We start from the raw sequence: 16,992 nt of genomic DNA, 5'->3' as shown, positions 1-16,992 counted from the left end.
TCAGCGGGAACTCTGGATAGTGACTCCCTTTTGGAGGATAATGGAGAGTGCAGTGGCTTGCAGAGCTGTTCTCTGATGGGGGGGTTCTGGAGTGCCTCGCTGCAGGAGACTGTGTGCCTGGGGGGGTCTTCTGCCTCGAGCACATGTCTGGCTTAGGCAGGATGGAGAATGGACACCCAGGGCGATTAGCATCTGTATCATCAAAGGGCTGCGGTGCCCGGAAAAAAGAGCTTCTGTTATGAGCTCTTTCCTGGAGCATAGCCTCACGAGCATGTGCTGCTTGTGAGGCTTCACTGTAGTTTGACTACATTCAAAATTAAGGTTACGTTTTCTTTTAACCTCTTCAGGTAGTCAACCTCTGAAACAACAAAATCATTCAGATTTAAGAATCATTATTATGCTTATGTATTTCTTTGTTATGTTGAAAAGTAAAGAAACGATATCCGCTACAATTCAGAATTTGAGTTTCTAAGATGAGTTGTGTTTTTGAGGGTCTGAAAAAAAGTCAAAAATAAGGTTTAAACTGTGATGATTTCCATCGTGTTCAGCAGCATCCACATTGGCCAGTTAGTGAGCAGCTGTGTGGCTCTTTCAGTACCATCGGTGTCCACCAGGGGGAGTTTGTAATCCTGCTAGCTACCTGTATGCTCCTCTTCAGGTAGTCAACCTCTGAAACAACAAAATCATTTCGCAAAACATGTAAAGCTGCTGGTTCAAACTGAATGCTCAGAGAAGTCTTTGCATGCTAATTCTGAAGTTAAATGGCTCACTTAGAGATCCTGCTTGAAGCCCCGCCCCCCAGCTGACCTGTGGTCCCTATCAGGCAGCTGTCTGACAGCTACTCCAGCCTGTTCTGACTTGTTAACGGTCAGTCATGAAACTTTTTCATCTCTTCTTCTAGCCGGCGTCGACCTGTCTGAGTCGAGGCTGGAGGGAGGTCAGTTAGTGCACGCTGAAGTTTCTTGTTTCTTAGAAGAGGCAGCGAGGGATTTGTGAGCCCTCGGGCAACAGATTGACTTGTCTGTGAAGTGGCTGAAGGTGGAGTTGGAGGAGGGGAGGGATGAGGTGAAACAGAAAAAGAAAGGTAATTGTGTCTCTGGGGGGGGTTTAAGGTGGATCCGTCTGATCTGACAGAACAGGAAGGGACATAAGAACAGAAATGCTTTCTCCTTCTCACAGCGCAGGAGGAGACGAAGTATTGACCTGAGGTGGTCTGAGTCATCCTCCTCCTCAGAGAATGAATGGACAGCTCTGTTCTTATCAGACTCACCGCACTGCTGGTATTACAAGCTTCTCCTCCACACACAAAGAAAAAGCAAAGTCCAGTAGATGTCCTCTGTTGCTCCTTGTTCCTGCCTCATCTGAACAAGAAGAAAAAACTGGTGAAGCTGCTTTAAGACCGTTATGCAACCTTGCAGAAGTGCAACATTTTCTGAGTCATCATTACTTTATACTTCTGTCTGTTTGAGATAGAGCGCCACAGGAATGAGTCCTAAACCCCGGAAGTAAGTTAGCATTTGAGCGCCATGGGGTCTAACGTCTAAAAGTCAACGTGGATTTTGAATGTGTTTGTGGTTAGACTCCTGAAATAAGGTCTGTGGTTAACCTGAAGAGATGTTGGTGTTTTGTTAGACCACATAAACTACGTTAGGTAATACCTCCACTTGTGAAGTTTGAAGTTTTTACTCGTCTTTAAAAAGGCGGTTGCTAACAAGTGGCTAAATGTGACTACAGTGGTTGTCGGGGACATTAAACGTCATCACGCCGGACACAGAGGACAGGTTCCACTCAGAACAGGCCTCGCCATGGTGGACCTCAGATGTTGAGTGCACATGCTCAGCGTCATATCCAGAGGTTGTCTTTGGAAAATAGACGTATGAGTGCTGCCAGCATTGCTGCAGAGGTTGAAGGGGTGGGGGGTCAGCCTGTCAGTGCTCAGACCATACGCCGCACACTGCATGAAATTGGTCTGCATAGCTGTCGTCCCAGAAGGAAGCCTCTTCTAAAGATGATGCTCACAAAAGCCCGCATACAGTTTGCTGAAGACAAGCAGACTAATGACATGGATTACTTGAACCATGTCCTGTGGTCTGATGAGACCAAGATGAACTTATTTGGTTCAGATGGTGTCAAGTGTTTGTGGCGGCAACCAGGTGAGGAGTACAAAGACAAGTGTGTCTTGCCTACAGTCAAGCATGGTGGTGGGAGTGTCATGGTCTGGGGCTGCATGAGTGCTGCCGGCACTGGGGAGCTACAGTTCATTGAGGGAACCATGAATGCCAACATGTACTGTGACATACTGAAGGCCCCAAACTGGGCCGCAGGGCAGTATTCCAACATGATAACGATCCCAAACACACCTCCAAGACGACCACTGCCTTGCTAAAGAAGCTGAGGGGAAAGGTAATTGACTGGCCAAGCACGTCTCCAGACCTAAACCCTATTGAGCATCTGTGGAGCGTCCTCAAACGGAAGGTGGAGGAGCGCAAGGTCTCTAACATCCAGCAGCTCCATGATGTCGTCATGGAGGAGTGGAAGAGGATTCCAGTGGCAACCTGTGAAGCTCTGGTGAACTCCATGCCCAAGAGGGTTAAGGCATGCTGGAAAATAATGGTGGCCACACAAAATAATTACACTTTGGGCACAATTTGGACATTTTCACTTTGGGGTGTACTCACTTTTGTTGCCTGCGTTTTAGACATTAATGGCTGTGTGTTGAGTTATTTTGAGGGGACAGTAAATTTACACTGTTATACAAGCTGTACACTGACTACTTTACATTGTAGCAAAGTGTCATTTCTTCAGTGTTGTCCCATGAAAATATATAATACAATATTTACAGAAATGTGAGGAGTGTACTCACTTTTGTGAGATACTGTACATCTATTCAGGTTTTAGATGAGCTACTTCATGAAGTTATATTTTTTACAATGCAAAAGAAAATTGGACTCAGTTTCCACTTCGTCCAACTCACACATCTCACAAAGTCCGTTTCCTTCTGGAATATTTTTGGATTTGGAAAATCTTGATTGTCCCCGAGGGGTAATTTGGTTTGCAACAGAGGTCCATACAGTCAATACATCTATAAAAAAAACAGCACCATGACATAAATACATATGTATAAAATACCATGATGGACGTGAGTGAGATAAGGGACAAAAGACCAACAGTCCATAGTAAAAGTGTACAGGCAACAATGCATACAGCTTATTTAAAAACCCAACAGCTGATGGAATAAACGACCTCAGGATCGAGCGACTTCATTGGCCAGAGGGAGGATACCAGATCTTAATCTTAACTGAGCGACCGAGGATCTTTGGCTTCTAGATAAACAACATGTTACATATAACGCAGGCATAAAAAAACATCTTCATACTTGATCGAGAGTTTCTCTTTTATGGAGTTAACGTTACAGCACAGATTCAAATACACGTCGTCTCCACCTCCTTTCAGATATTTGTTCAACATCGTACATGTTTGACTTGAGAAAGTGTCTCAGAGCAGTTTTGCTGATTAACAGCTTGAAAATTCATTGCAACATGATACTTAACATACAGAGAGCAATGCCTTTATCAAAGGTGACACAACAAACCTGTTGGCAACGACCAACATGGCAACCTGACAATCCCACCTCTCGGGTTTTACTTCTTTACAAAAGTTTTAAAATGTGAAGGTACGAGCGAGTCCTCAGAGGTGTCTGACATTTTGTTCTGACTTCACTGTCACATGTCTCTAAGGAGAACTCTTTTCTCCCCGTGTGCAATAATACATCCGCTGCAGAATAAAAGCCTCAGCCACAAAAGAACGGCGAGGTGACTCTGTGCAGGAAAAGGTGACGCCTCAGAGGTTAGCATGGCATTTCTCTTCATTGTGTTTTCACTGCGAGGACCTTTTCAAGACTGTCAGGAGCGACGTGAAAGACATTTTTCAGGAGCTGGGGGGAGAAGGCACCAAATGGTTATAGTGTGTGTCGAGAGGAAGACAGGATGTATAGAGAAAAGAGAGGGTTAATAAAAGAAGAAAGAGGTGAAATGCAAACAGATTTAATCACAATCTTAGACTTATTGTTTTACCTATAGTGATGCATTTAGCTAAGAGTTTTATGTTTTAACATCTATGTACATTTCTTAATCTAAAGCCAACCATTTTATTTTGCATGAGGCTGTTTTGGACGCCCCTCGGTTTGTCAGATATGAGAGCAGTTATCAGGTCAAACCAACAGGTGTTGCAGCGATGGAAGCGGGCAAGAGAAGTGGTTCAGATAGAAGTGATTGTACCCGACCTAAAAAGCCTCTGCATGTTTCTAATAAGCTCCACGAGCAGAAACGTGCTCAAACTAGGATCAATATTGGAGATGCTTTTGAAAAATGGAGAGAGGTTAGAACACAGAAAGGTTTACAGACCCATGCAGAGCTGGATAAACACTGAAGCTTCAGAGTCCACCACATGGTGACCTGAGTGAGCATCGACTCTAGAGAGGAGGGGGGGGGGGGGAGTCAGCTCTCTATGATGTTTTCATTTTGGACTTTAAAATTGAATTATTACAGAAGTAGAAGTTGGTTTGACTTTGACAGTTCAAGTTAGCGTCTCAAATTCAGTCGACCTAACGGGGGATTTCTTGGCTTTTGCAGTCAGCCTCAAGTGGACACTCGAGGAACTGCCGTGTTTGTTTTTTTTGGAGGTTGCTGCTTGCCTCAAACCCTCTCTCTGGTTAGAGTCTCTCATTTTGTTCAGTCACTTTTTGGAGGACAGCTTTTGCCAATGGTCAGCTGGATTTGGAAAATGGAAGCCCTCTAACTCTCTCTCTCTATGTCGCTAAAAACATCCAACACATTTTCCTTTTTTTTTGTGTGTGCCTTCTAACCATATTTCACTTTCATTTTAACACATGCCGTTGTGCTTCTGGACGGCAGGCAGTACACACACAAACACACACACACACACACACACACACACACAAACACACACAAAAACAACAACGTCAAAATGTCTTTCTTTAGCAAACTTCCTCTGAAGAGAAAAACAGGAGACGTTAATTAAACAGAAACACTGTCTCCCCTCCCAGCCTTCTCTAAAGTGACACATGATCTCACACACATTAAATACCCCGTCACCTGTCCTCTTGGACCAATCAGAGAGGGGCTCTGTTATCAGTGACACATTGACTGCAGGTGTAATCAATCTCACCGTCCTTGAGTGAATCACGCTGCATTCATGTGGTGTCAGAAAAATTGGGAAAAATAGTTATCGAGTTGGAAAACGCACATGAACGCCGGAACAACAACTCTGAAATACTGACAAGAATTAAGTGCCTGATTTGACGACTTGATCAACATGGCGGACAAAATATGTTTTGTTGATGTTAAGATACTTTTTATGAATTCACATATTGCACGTCAACATTTAGCTCAAATATAAAGCATGTGAACACACTGAAGTCGACGACTTATACTCGAGCACTGATTGAGCAAAGGAAGAAATACCAAACCAAACTTTCAGTTCTTTCAGCACATTCAGTCTTCAAACAGAAAAACAAGTTGAATTCATGAATTAGTTTGAGTCATTGTAAAGTCATAAGAACTGAAGATCTTTTTTTTTTTAAGATTCATTTTTTGGCTTTTATGGAGAGATAGGACCGCTTGAAGGACTACAGGCTCCACACAGGGGGCACGCACACTAACCACTGCACCACTGCACCACCAGCGCCCCACGTTCATATATTTTTACATAAATACTGACTTATGAGCGAGAGGAAGTTGCAACATTTATCAAAATAATCTACATGTTAGCGGGGGAACAAGGATGCTTCATAACACATACACACAAAGAAGTCGATAAAAAGACATCAGAGCGACTCTCGTCATGTGGACGTCGGATCCTTTGTGTAGAAAAGTCGATGAATGGTCCGTTAAAAGGCTTCCTGGATGTTGATCAGTGATCACTCATGCAGGCGATGTCGTCCCCGTCTCTCTGCCTCTGTGACATGAACGTTTTTCTCTGGATTAACTTTGACTTTTCATCCAGGCCTGTCGCTGATCGGACTCTGTGCTGTGTAATTAATGATTAACAAATGAGCAGCAGGCTACACGGCGCCGTGGCGGAGCTCCTGTTGTGTCCCATTAGCTTGTTTATGCTGCACCTTGAATATTGATGGAGTGGGAAAAAAAAAGTGCCCGGAGCAGAAATTTGTTTGTGGCAGCGTGACACCTCGTCCCCGTGATAATGGACATCGGGAAGGTAGAGGCAGAGCGCACAGCGAGGAGGCGGAGAAGCAACACAAAGAGCGGAATAATGATGGCTGTGTTCACTGTCCCAATATATAAACACCACACACACAAACACTACCTCACCTGTTTCCAGTTGAGTGGGATCCTTTCTAAGTGTTGAGTAGCAGAGGAAGGAAGAGTCAGAGAACCGTGAGGGCTCATTAAACTGAAGCCGAGATGGAAGATAATCGATAACCCTAACCCTAACTCCTGGAAATCTAAAATACCACATGAAACAAAAAAAGTAATGTTTTCATTTTATCTGAGTTGGCCAAGGATGTTTTCAGGACACAACTGCGTTCTTACTTTTGAGCCTGTTTGTTAGCTCTGTTTCAACATCCTTATGGTTCTTAAGCTACGAGCTAACTAAAGAGCGCTAACATTAGCATGCTAACACAACAATGCAGTACACAGGTGATTGCAGCTCGACCAAATGACAAATTTGTCCGCCGCTTATTAATTTAAGTAATTACAGCGCTGCAGTCAACAAACACAATCACTTTTAATTGTTTAAACCAATGTGGAAGTGTAACATCCTGCAGTTCCTGGAGTGTCCACTAGAGGCTGGCTGCAGAAGCACAGGAAGTCACATACACACCCATTCTAAAAAGTCTGTTTTTACAGCAGAGATTAACATGTTTACAGCCTGGTTCAAAAAACCAAATAGGTGTGATTAGCTCATGTCTCGATGGACACACACTGTACGGGGGGTGAATGTTTTGATGACTCATCAGTTTTGATTTGATGAAGGATAAGAGTTATTCACAATAAGGCGTGTAGCTGACCTGATTGACAGGTGGGCGCGGTGTAACGGTTTGTCAGGAGGTTTAAAACCCGCCTCAGCTCCAGCTCTCAGCCTGTCGTTAGGTTGACTGAAAGTTAGACTGAGACAGCATTTCCAGCATGGAGACCGCCATCGATGGGACTCCAGCGCCCCCTGCAGGAACAGACGGGGGACGTCACTATGGTAACCACGAGTGTACTCCACGAGTGTACTCTAATAGCTGTCCTCTGGTGTGACGCAGAATGACAGTAAACACAAACTGAGCTGTAATGAATTGAATGAAAATGAATGTGCCTCCATGGTGGTAAGGAAATGGCCGTTTCACTTGAATGCAGGGCTAATGTGGTGTCCGCTCTCGTTTTGTGCACATTAGCGCAGAGTGAATACGACAGCTTTGCTGGGAGTTTAAATTCCCCCGGCTGTTTGTTCCATGCAAGGTCCTCTACATCTGCTGGCACAGTCGCTCCGTTTGAGTAGGAGACACGTTGAGTCTCGCCTCCTCGTGTGGCGTCATGAGAAGAAGCACAACGAGGTGAAAAGCATGAAGCTGTAAGACTTAAAGACATGAATTTACCAGCAAGAGAAAATGACGACAACTGTTGACATTTTTTAGAATAACTCATGAGAAGGGATGCATCCAGAACTAGTTCTATGAAGGACCTGGTTCTGCTTTTTTTCAAAACCACAAAATCAAAAACCATTGAGCTTATTGATGCCGCTATCGAGTCTTAGTAGCATAACTTTTTTGGTTAAAAATCTGACCAAAGATCTAAAGTTTTTTTTACTTTTCAGTACTTTTTAGGGCTGCACGGTGGTTCAGTGGTTAGCGCTGTCCCCTCACAGTGAGGAGGTTCCTGGTTTGAATCCCCGTCCTTCAGGAGTCTCTCTGTGAGGAGGTTCCTGGTTTGAATCCCCGTCCTTCAGGAGTCTCTCTGTGAGGAGGTTCCTGGTTTGAATCCCTGTCTGTCAGGAGTCTCTCTGTGTGGAGGTTCCTGGTTTGAATCCCCGTCCTTCAGGAGTCTCTCTGTGAGGAGTCTGCATGTTCTCCTCGTTCATGTGTGGGTTCTCTCCTGGTTCTCCGTCTTCCTCCCACAGTCCAAACACATGCTCGTTAGGTTAACTGGAGACTCTCTGAATGTGAGTGTGGCTGGTTGTCTGTCTCTAAATGTCAGCTCTGTGATTGGCTGGTCGAGTCCAGGGTCTAACCCCGCCTCTCAACCAATGACAGCTTGAATCGTCTCCAGCCCCCCGCGACCCCAAACGCGGTATAGATAATGGATGGATGGATGATAGTTTTCTATAAAATCAGTCCTTAAAATAAAAACGATTGTATCAGACGTTAGAAGCTTTCCCCGAGCTGATGTCTCTGAAACGTCGATGAAATAGAAGCAAAGAAGAATGGAGAGCAGCTGCTGCACACACACACACACACACACACACACACACACACACACACACACTCTGTCATTGCTTTCCATAGCGGGTTTGTTTGACTGCATTATGGTATCAGCTAACATAACGACCCTGTTATAGTGCCTTATGCAATCAGACGTGTCGTTTGTGTTAACATTATTTCACTAATTGCATCCTCCCCTGGAGCTAATTACTGCAGCAATGTGCTGTGATCCTATAATATCTTGAGTCATTTCTAAAGCTGAGAGGATTTCATAAATGGCTGCTTTTGCATTTTAATGCTGAGTAGAGAATAATAGCTTATGGTGATGAGGGCGTGCGCGTGCGTGTGTGTGTGTGTGTGTGTGTGTGTGTGTGTGTGTGTGCGTGTGTGTGTGTGTGTGTGTGTGTGTGTGTGTGTGTGTGTGTGTGTGTGTGTGTGTGTGTGTGTGTGCGTGTGTGTGTGTGTAATGATAGTGACATAAGCATGGTGCAATAAAAAACAGATTTTCTCTTCTCTTTGTGTAAATTCCCAGCTGTCCTGCAGGTTTTGGCTGAAAGCCGGGAGGAAAATCAAGAAGATAAAAATCTCTTTTCTCCTCAAGTTTGTCAAAAACAGAAGTTGTATATTTTATCAGAGCACTTTGCTGCAACGATGCATTTAAAATATATACACATTATGTGGTAAACATGCAGAATGAGCTTCATTATCATAACAATCAAACTGAAGTCAGTCAGTTCCCATCCAACAAAATGTTAATTTCCTGATTTAATTTATTTTCTGCAGATGATGTGTTTTAATTAAGCGACAGAGGAAGCAGCTAAAGCCTGCCACTCACTGAAACTCAAAAGATGATTTTAAAAAAATGTGAGAGCGCCCACACATGACGGCGAATCACGACAGATTGAACAGTTCAGTTCTTTTAGAACACCTCACACCACAGGAACATGTGTAAGATTATCTTTGGAACCATCAGATAATCCAGCCCTTTGCTGACTTTGTTCAGAAGGGGGGAATCTGGCCTGAAATCGGCCTCATTATCTTGCATTGTGTACCCTGCTAAAAAAAAAATACTTGATGTCAGTCTGAGTGATTGTATTTGCTCTTTCTGTGTGTGTTCCTCCTGCAGGGGTTGAACCAGGTGAGGAGAGCGGCTCAGCTGGGTCCGGACGGAGTGCGGCGGACCGACTGGCACGACTACGAGGCGATGAGGAGAGACGCTGCTCGATCAGGTCGGTCTGCTCTCTCTCTGCTGAGTCGGCAGGTTTTGTTTTGGGGAAAGTTTGCTGAGAACATCTGCTCCTCTTCAGCACAAGGCCACACACACACACACACACACGGCCACACGGCCACACACACACACACACACACACACACGGCCACACGGCCACACACACACACACACGCACACACACACACACACACACACACACACACACACACGCTGCAGCGCTCTCTCTCTTTTCTCATCCTAATTACCTCCAAGTGCATTCTTCTCTCGGAGGCGGTGTAAATCAATGCTGCCGGTATAAAGTTCTTAGTTCATAATTAAACACAGTTAATCTTCGACAATAAAGTATCGATCGAGCCGCGAGGCCTCGAGCGGGGGAAAATACCTTTGGCTTTTTATTACAAATGTAGGAGATTTAACGGGCTTTTATTTGGTATTAGGCGGTGCTTAAGTGCTAAATGAGCAGGATAAGGGATCACGCTGAAGACTAAGTGGACAAAACAAGAGTCGAGGACACTTTCTGTGCTCATTAAAGGTGCACAACGAAGTACAATCAGAATCAGGTTTAACGCCGAGTCTGTTTATGCAAACGAGGGGTTTGTCTTGGTGCAAAAATAATGAAGACTATTATAAAAGTGGGAGAAAGTAAACAGAAAAAAACATTATGTCAGGGGATTGAAATAAGATGTGGAAAATCCCAAATCCCAAATTCATCCATCCATTATCTTTATTTCACTCTTGCCCTTAAAACTTGGACTCAATAACACCCCCCCCCCCCCCCCCCCCCCCCACAGGAGTGTTCTCACATGTTTCAGGTCTCTCTTTCTGAGGTTATCTTTGTCACGATGGCTCTCTCCTTGGTGCTGAAATGTTTTAACACGCTGCTGTCTGAAAAGTGTGTTTACGCTGCAGAAGTGACAAAACTGCTCCTTGTGAAAAAGCTTAATGTTTGAGTGAGAGGTGAGAGGGCACTGTTTGTTGTCCCACAGCACAATTATCATCAGAAACAGAGACTCAACTCAGAGGCGAGACAAATTCAAATAAATTGGAGGAGCTGGTGAGACGGATGAGGGAAAAAGCGGCTCTAAATACCCGGGAGCCTCAGCCACCTCTGCTATGAAGAATCAGTCTGTGAGAGGTTTTAATTTGAATGGAAACAAAGTCAAACATCCTGAAGGAGCAGGGAACAAAACTTTACATCTTTGTTGCTTCATCGAAGAAGAACTTCAAGTCATCTGCAGATGATGTTGTTTTCTCTTTGACATATTCATTAGATATTCCCCAATATAATAATAATAATAATAACTTTATATAGCACCTTTTAAAAACACAGGTTTACAAAGTGCTTTGACAAACAGCAAAAACAAGGACAAACTAAACCAAACACAGAAGAACATAAACAACAGCAAGAACATAACAAATGTAAAATACTAAAAATAATTCAATACAATTCAACAGAAAAGAACCCAAAGTGCACGATACCCAACAGACATATATAACCCGACCATCACAAGAACCATCACAAGAACCATCACAAGAACCATCATAAGAACCATCACAAGAACCATCACAAGAACCATCATAAGAACCATCATAAGAACCATCATAAGAACCATCATAAGAACCATCATAAGAACCATCACAAGAACCATCACAAGAACCATCACAAGAACCATCATAAGAACCATCACAAGAACCATCATAAGAACCATCATAAGAACCATCATAAGAACCATCACAAGAACCATCATAAGAACCATCATAAGAACCATCACAAGAACCATCATAAGAACCATCATAAGAACCATCATAAGAACCATCACAAGAACCATCATAAGAACCATCATAAGAACCATCATAAGAACCATCATAAGAACCATCACAAGAACCATCATAAGAACCATCATAAGAACCATCATAAGAACCATCATAAGAACCATCACAAGAACCATCATAAGAACCATCACAAGAACCATCATAAGAACCATCATTAGAACCATCACAAGAACCATCATAAGAACCATCATAAGAACCATCATAAGAACCATCACAAGAACCATCACAAGAACCATCACAAGAACCCAACAACACGAGCTGAGACCAAGAGGACCAATTTAAAAATATGTAAGAAACTAAAAGAGCTCAATGCAAATAAAAAGATAACAGCAATAAGAAGGTAAGTGAAACAAGTGAATAAATGATCAAAAAACAAACAAACAATGAAAGTGAAAAAATGAAAGTACCAGTTGCCGACCCTGCAGAGAAAAAGCGGTAAAGATAATGGGTGGATGGAACTTTTTTGTAAAATTGTACAATTGGAATCTGCGCAGTTTTGCCCATGTAGCATGCATTTACACTTTTTATGTTGTCTTCACTTTACTAAGTATTTGTGACTCTTCCTGTAACAAAATTCACCATGCATATACTGTCCTTACAATGAGTTGCTTATCTTCAGAGCTAGGCAGTTAGCTAACAAGTGTAAGTCCTCCAAAAAAATTACAAGGCGTAACTTTTCCGTTCTTATTTACGTTCTTTCTTTCTTTCTTGTAAAACTGTAAGAAATCACAAATTGCTAAAGTACATTAGAGACTAACAAACAGAAAATAGGGCACAAGAAACAATTAGCTAACCTAACATGCTTAGTCATGCTGCTAGCTTACTGCTCTGCTAACTATCAATTTATTAAAATCCAATCGTCTGAAGAAACAACTTAAAAACGTACATTCTGCCTCTGCACACCAAAGAATACAAAATAATAAATACTTATGGACAATTATTGTCCAAGGCAACAAAGTGGAAGAAGCTGCTGTCTGCACTCTGCACAGCACTTAAAGGTCTCACATGCTCATACTACTCAGTTCACTTAAACAACCAGGAGGGGGCAGTGTAAAAACAAAACTTAACTCAAACAATATTAAATGTCCTTCACAAAGGGCACAACAATACAGGTAAACATCAAAGTCACCTGAAGCCGAACAGCCGTCTGTGATTTCATTGCAAATAATCAGCAATCACAAAAGCTTGTCTCCTCTTAAGGGTTAAAACGACGTCATTTAAAGTGATCAACGCACCGAGTTTATCAAGCGAGAAACTCCGAGCATTATTAAGAAGCAGAGTTTATCTCTGAAATGAACCATTAAAAGTGAAGGGCTTATTTTCCACAGTTATTACCTCCAGGAGTATAAACTGATCATTTCTGCCTAATGGAACAAGGCAGTCCGCTTTAATTTGGGCGCTCTCGCTCTGACTGTAGATCAGCCTCCACCTCGTGCACCGCTGTGTGTTTGTGTGCAGCGCGTCGACGACAGGCTAATGAAACATGCAGCGCTGGTGTAATTTGATGCACTCCTGAAATGAGCTCACATTTCACCGTGTTTGTGTGGCAAAGGGGATGTCGGCGAGTAATTAGCTTCACGCTTGTGTGTACGTGTCGTTTATCTCGGCTCAGTGTAATAATATACCGTTCGTCCAATATCTGCAACGATGTATTGATCGTCTCTCTCTCTCTCTCTCTCTCTCTCTCTCTCTCTCTGTCTCTCTCTCTGTCTCTCTCCCTCTCTCTCTCTCTCTGTCTCTCTCTGTCTCTGTCTCTCTCTCTGTCTCTCTCCCTCTCTCTCTCTCTCTGTCTCTGTCTCTCTCTGTCTCTCTCTCTCTCTCTCTCTCTCTCTCTCTCTCTCTCTCTCTCTCTCTCTCTCTCTCTGTCTCTCTCTGTCTCTCTCTCTCTCTCTCTCTCTCTCTCTCTCTCTCTCTCTCTCTCTCTCACCGAGGTGAGTAATTGATGAAACAATCAGTTCATCAATTACTCACCTCGGTGAAATGTAATCTTTTATATTTGATTTAAGATATGATGTATGAAGGATCCAGATTCACATGTTTGTTTTTAAATCAGGTCAAACAAATTCAAAACTCTCACCCAGGAGTCAGACGTTAGAGTCACCTTTCAAAACAACAGTCGTCTTTAGAGACGCTGACAAACATTCATGAGTAAAGATAGATTTTAAACCCAAACCATGATATTTTTCCTAAACCTTATCGAGTCATTGAAGCGCCTAGTTATGACCAATCAGAAACCTTCAGCGTTGGAAAATGAAGAGAATGTGCAAAGAAAAAAAAATAACTGCAGTTCCTCGGGTGTCCACTAGGGGTTATCTCTAAAAAGTCCCATACACACACATATGAAAACGTCTGTTCATGACAGCAGAAATTAAAATGTTTTCAGCCGGGTTTAAAAATAGATTTTGGTTTGATTGCTCATTTTTTTACCATCACACACAAGCAGGCGTGCTGCTGCTGTTTTTTTTAAGGAATTGTTTGGAGCCATTTTTATCTTTATTGGAGACGACAGCTGAAGCGGATGGGAAAATTTTGGGAGGAGAGAGAGTTGGGGGCTGAGGTCGCATTCAAACCCATTGCTGCTGCAGCGAGGACTACAGCTTCTGTACATGCGGCACGCGTCATAACCGCTAGGCCATCCAGCGCGCTGTGCTGTAGCTGTTTGTCAGCTCTACCTCTTTGCCTGTAGTGTTTCCAATATGGCAACGATGACCATCACTGGGTTCCAAAAGCCCATGTATGGTATGGACTACACAACCACAGATCCTCAAACAGGATGGATTTCCCTTTTTTGTGTTTGTCACTGACCTGTGTGTGTGTGTGTGTGTGTGTGTGTGTTTGGTGCAGGTAACGGCGAGCAGGGGAAGCCGTTCCCTCTGACAGAAACAGACCGGGTGGACCAGGCCTACCGGGAGAACGGCTTCAACATTTACATCAGCGACCGGATCTCCCTCAACCGCTCCCTCCCTGACATCCGCCATGCGAAGTAAGTCTTACATATGAGAGTGGCAGATGTCCAAAAACAAGATTAGATGTTATGAATGCTTATAAAGCATCATAAACACATTTATAAAGTTGTATGAATGCATTTTGTAATGTTTCAGACAGTCCTTATAAGTGATGAGTTCATATAAAGTGTTACTTGTCTTTTTTTTGCAATACTAATAAATATTGCAAATGGGTTTTTAAAGGTCACACATTTAAAATCCACTTCTCCATGTTCCTCTGACTCTAACATGTGTCTCTAGTCTGTCTACAAACCCCCCAATGATGAGAAAAGTCCATCCTCTCCGTCTTTTCCCTGCTGAAAATGTGTGCTCAAACAGGCTGTTTGGAGATTTTCCCTTCATGACATCACAAAGGGCAGTAGCCCCTCCCCCAGGTGGGTGACACTCCCACAGCTAGGTGTTTGTTCTGCCCTCTGAGCCTGCCTTCTCACCGTAAACAATAGGACATGGAGCGAGAAAGACCAGAGTACACCCGAGCCCTTCCAGAGAGGGGGCGTGGTCAGACACAGCTCATTTACATATTTAAAGGTACAGACACAGAAACAGCCTGTTCTGAGCAGGGCTGAAATAGAGGGGTTTATAGACATGATCAAATACAGGATCAGAGTGGATTTAGAACAAGAAACTTCACACACATGTTTTGAGGAGCTCTGAGAATTATTTACACTGAAGAGGAGGAGGATATGTCACCTTTAAGATCAAGTTTCTTCTTGTGAAGTTGGTGAATGACGCCCCATGTGAGGAAACATTTAGAAAATATAAGTGGTTGAACCTTTCTCTGACTTTCTTGAATCTTTTGAATCCCTTTGAAATCAGTAAACGGCCGTGCTAATAGTCGCTTTGGACTGAAGAGGAGTTAAAAAGGTGACTTCATGCTGCAGTATGTTGAAATCTATAAAGTACTCATGGCGTGGGAATAACGGGTCAGGGAGAGACTGTTTGATGTCGTATTTGTCAACCGACGCAGAAGGCAAGAAAAGTTTTTCAACTCAACTCCGACAACCTATGAACACCCTTTCAATCCTCGACTGGCGCTGTGAAAGGCCTTTAATCACCACGTTTCTTCTGCTTGACGAGACCTTTCCCTCCGACACTTGACCTTCCCTTCTCTTTCATGCGGAAAGCAGCTTTGAGTACTTCCCTTCTTGCCAGCATCTTCAGCGTGACGGATTCTTTTATCAAAGTTTATAAAAGTCAGCCTTTTTTCTGACCTCACACGTTTTCTTTTGCCGTGACCGGTACTCTGGAATAAATGCAAACATCTCAAAATATCCACCTTCAGTTCAAGATCGAAGGCTGACTCATATTTATTCACACCTTAATTAGAATCCTGCTTTTGTGAATTTCTGCCTCTTAAGCCTCAAGTCGCAGAGAAATCATTATGTGCAAAAGTCTTTGAATGCTGAGGACACACGCTCATTTAATTATTCAGCATCAAATATTTCCTGTTCAAGGCTGTTATTTGTGTCAGCACAAAAGAGAATATGAATGTTTAAGAACAAGCTCTGATCTGAAAACTAGGAAGGTCTTGTCAGCTAGGTGGGTGAATCGAAACTTGCTTTGAGTAGATATTGATAGTGGGTCGTTGTCAGGCTTTGTTTGGACTGAGCACTTAAGGTTCATTCTCTGAGCATCAACAAAACAGCGACAAAAACGGCTCCTCCTTACTTTAACTCTCTGATCCAGGTCTACGCTCTGCCAATGAAAGGCGTCTGATCCAACCTTCACAACAGGGTCCTAAGTCTCTGACTAGACTCTTCTCCTCTGTCGCCCCCCGGTGGTGGAATGAACTTCCAAACTCCATGTGATCTGCAGAGTTCCTCTGCACCTTTAAGAAAAAGCTAAAGACCCAGCTCTTTCATGAATACCTACTAACTTAATGATGATGGTCTCCATATTATTGATGATGATGATGGTAATGACGATGGTTTTTGTTTGATACATACGACTTATAAGATGGTTTCTATACTGATTAGAGCTCTCAAGAACTGCCCTCAATGTTGTGCTTTGCCTCTGGTCACTTCCTGTCAGCACCTGTGTGTCCAGTCAGACTCAAAGCTGATCGTTTGCTCTTACTGACATTGTTCCCTTTTTTCTAGATCCTTGCTTGTGTTGTTCTTACTCTCTGATGTACGTCGCTTTGGATAAAAGAGTCTGATAAAAGAATTGTAGAATTTGTAAGTCGGATGTTTGAGTCTCATTTTCTAAAGTTGGGTAGATATTCAAGGTGTGTTCATGGTTAAAGGATTTCAGAAGGCCGAGACGTAGCTGCTGTCATATCTCAGGGTGGGAGGTATTCACTGTTTCTCCACTGAAATGCCAGACTGGGCTTTTACTTTGAAAATCCCAACGTTTTTTTTTTCATCCTTCAGTTCCTTTTCATGAGGGTTCATGTAATTGAACCATCAGCAGTTAAATGTGTTAAATAAACGAGTGGTATTGAGGGTACTTTTAGCCCCTGTGACTGCTGGACTCTT

General features: G+C 43.1%; 2 protein-coding genes across 2 annotated transcripts in view; one reads left to right on the top strand and one right to left on the bottom strand.

The window, feature by feature from the left end:
- The window catches only part of LOC132988613 (polypeptide N-acetylgalactosaminyltransferase 10-like), a 64,632-nt gene that overhangs the window by 9,584 nt on the left and 38,056 nt on the right, over positions 1-16,992 (top strand). The window contains exons 2-3 of the mRNA XM_061056140.1: positions 9,573-9,675; positions 14,355-14,493. Of these exons, the coding sequence (XP_060912123.1) occupies positions 9,573-9,675; positions 14,355-14,493 (242 nt within the window). The remainder of the gene's footprint in view (positions 1-9,572; positions 9,676-14,354; positions 14,494-16,992) is intronic.
- The window catches only part of LOC132988636 (heart- and neural crest derivatives-expressed protein 1-like), a 449,400-nt gene continuing 434,398 nt past the window's right edge, over positions 1,991-16,992 (bottom strand). Inside the window, exon 3 of the transcript XR_009675830.1 lies at positions 1,991-2,002. The gene's annotated coding sequence lies outside the window, so the exon portion shown is untranslated. The remainder of the gene's footprint in view (positions 2,003-16,992) is intronic.

Source organism: Labrus mixtus, chromosome 14 (assembly GCF_963584025.1).
Source record: "Labrus mixtus chromosome 14, fLabMix1.1, whole genome shotgun sequence".
Lineage (NCBI taxonomy): Eukaryota > Metazoa > Chordata > Actinopteri > Labriformes > Labridae > Labrus > Labrus mixtus.
Note: the sequence above shows the minus strand (reverse complement) of the source record. Positions and strands in the feature narration are given on the sequence as shown.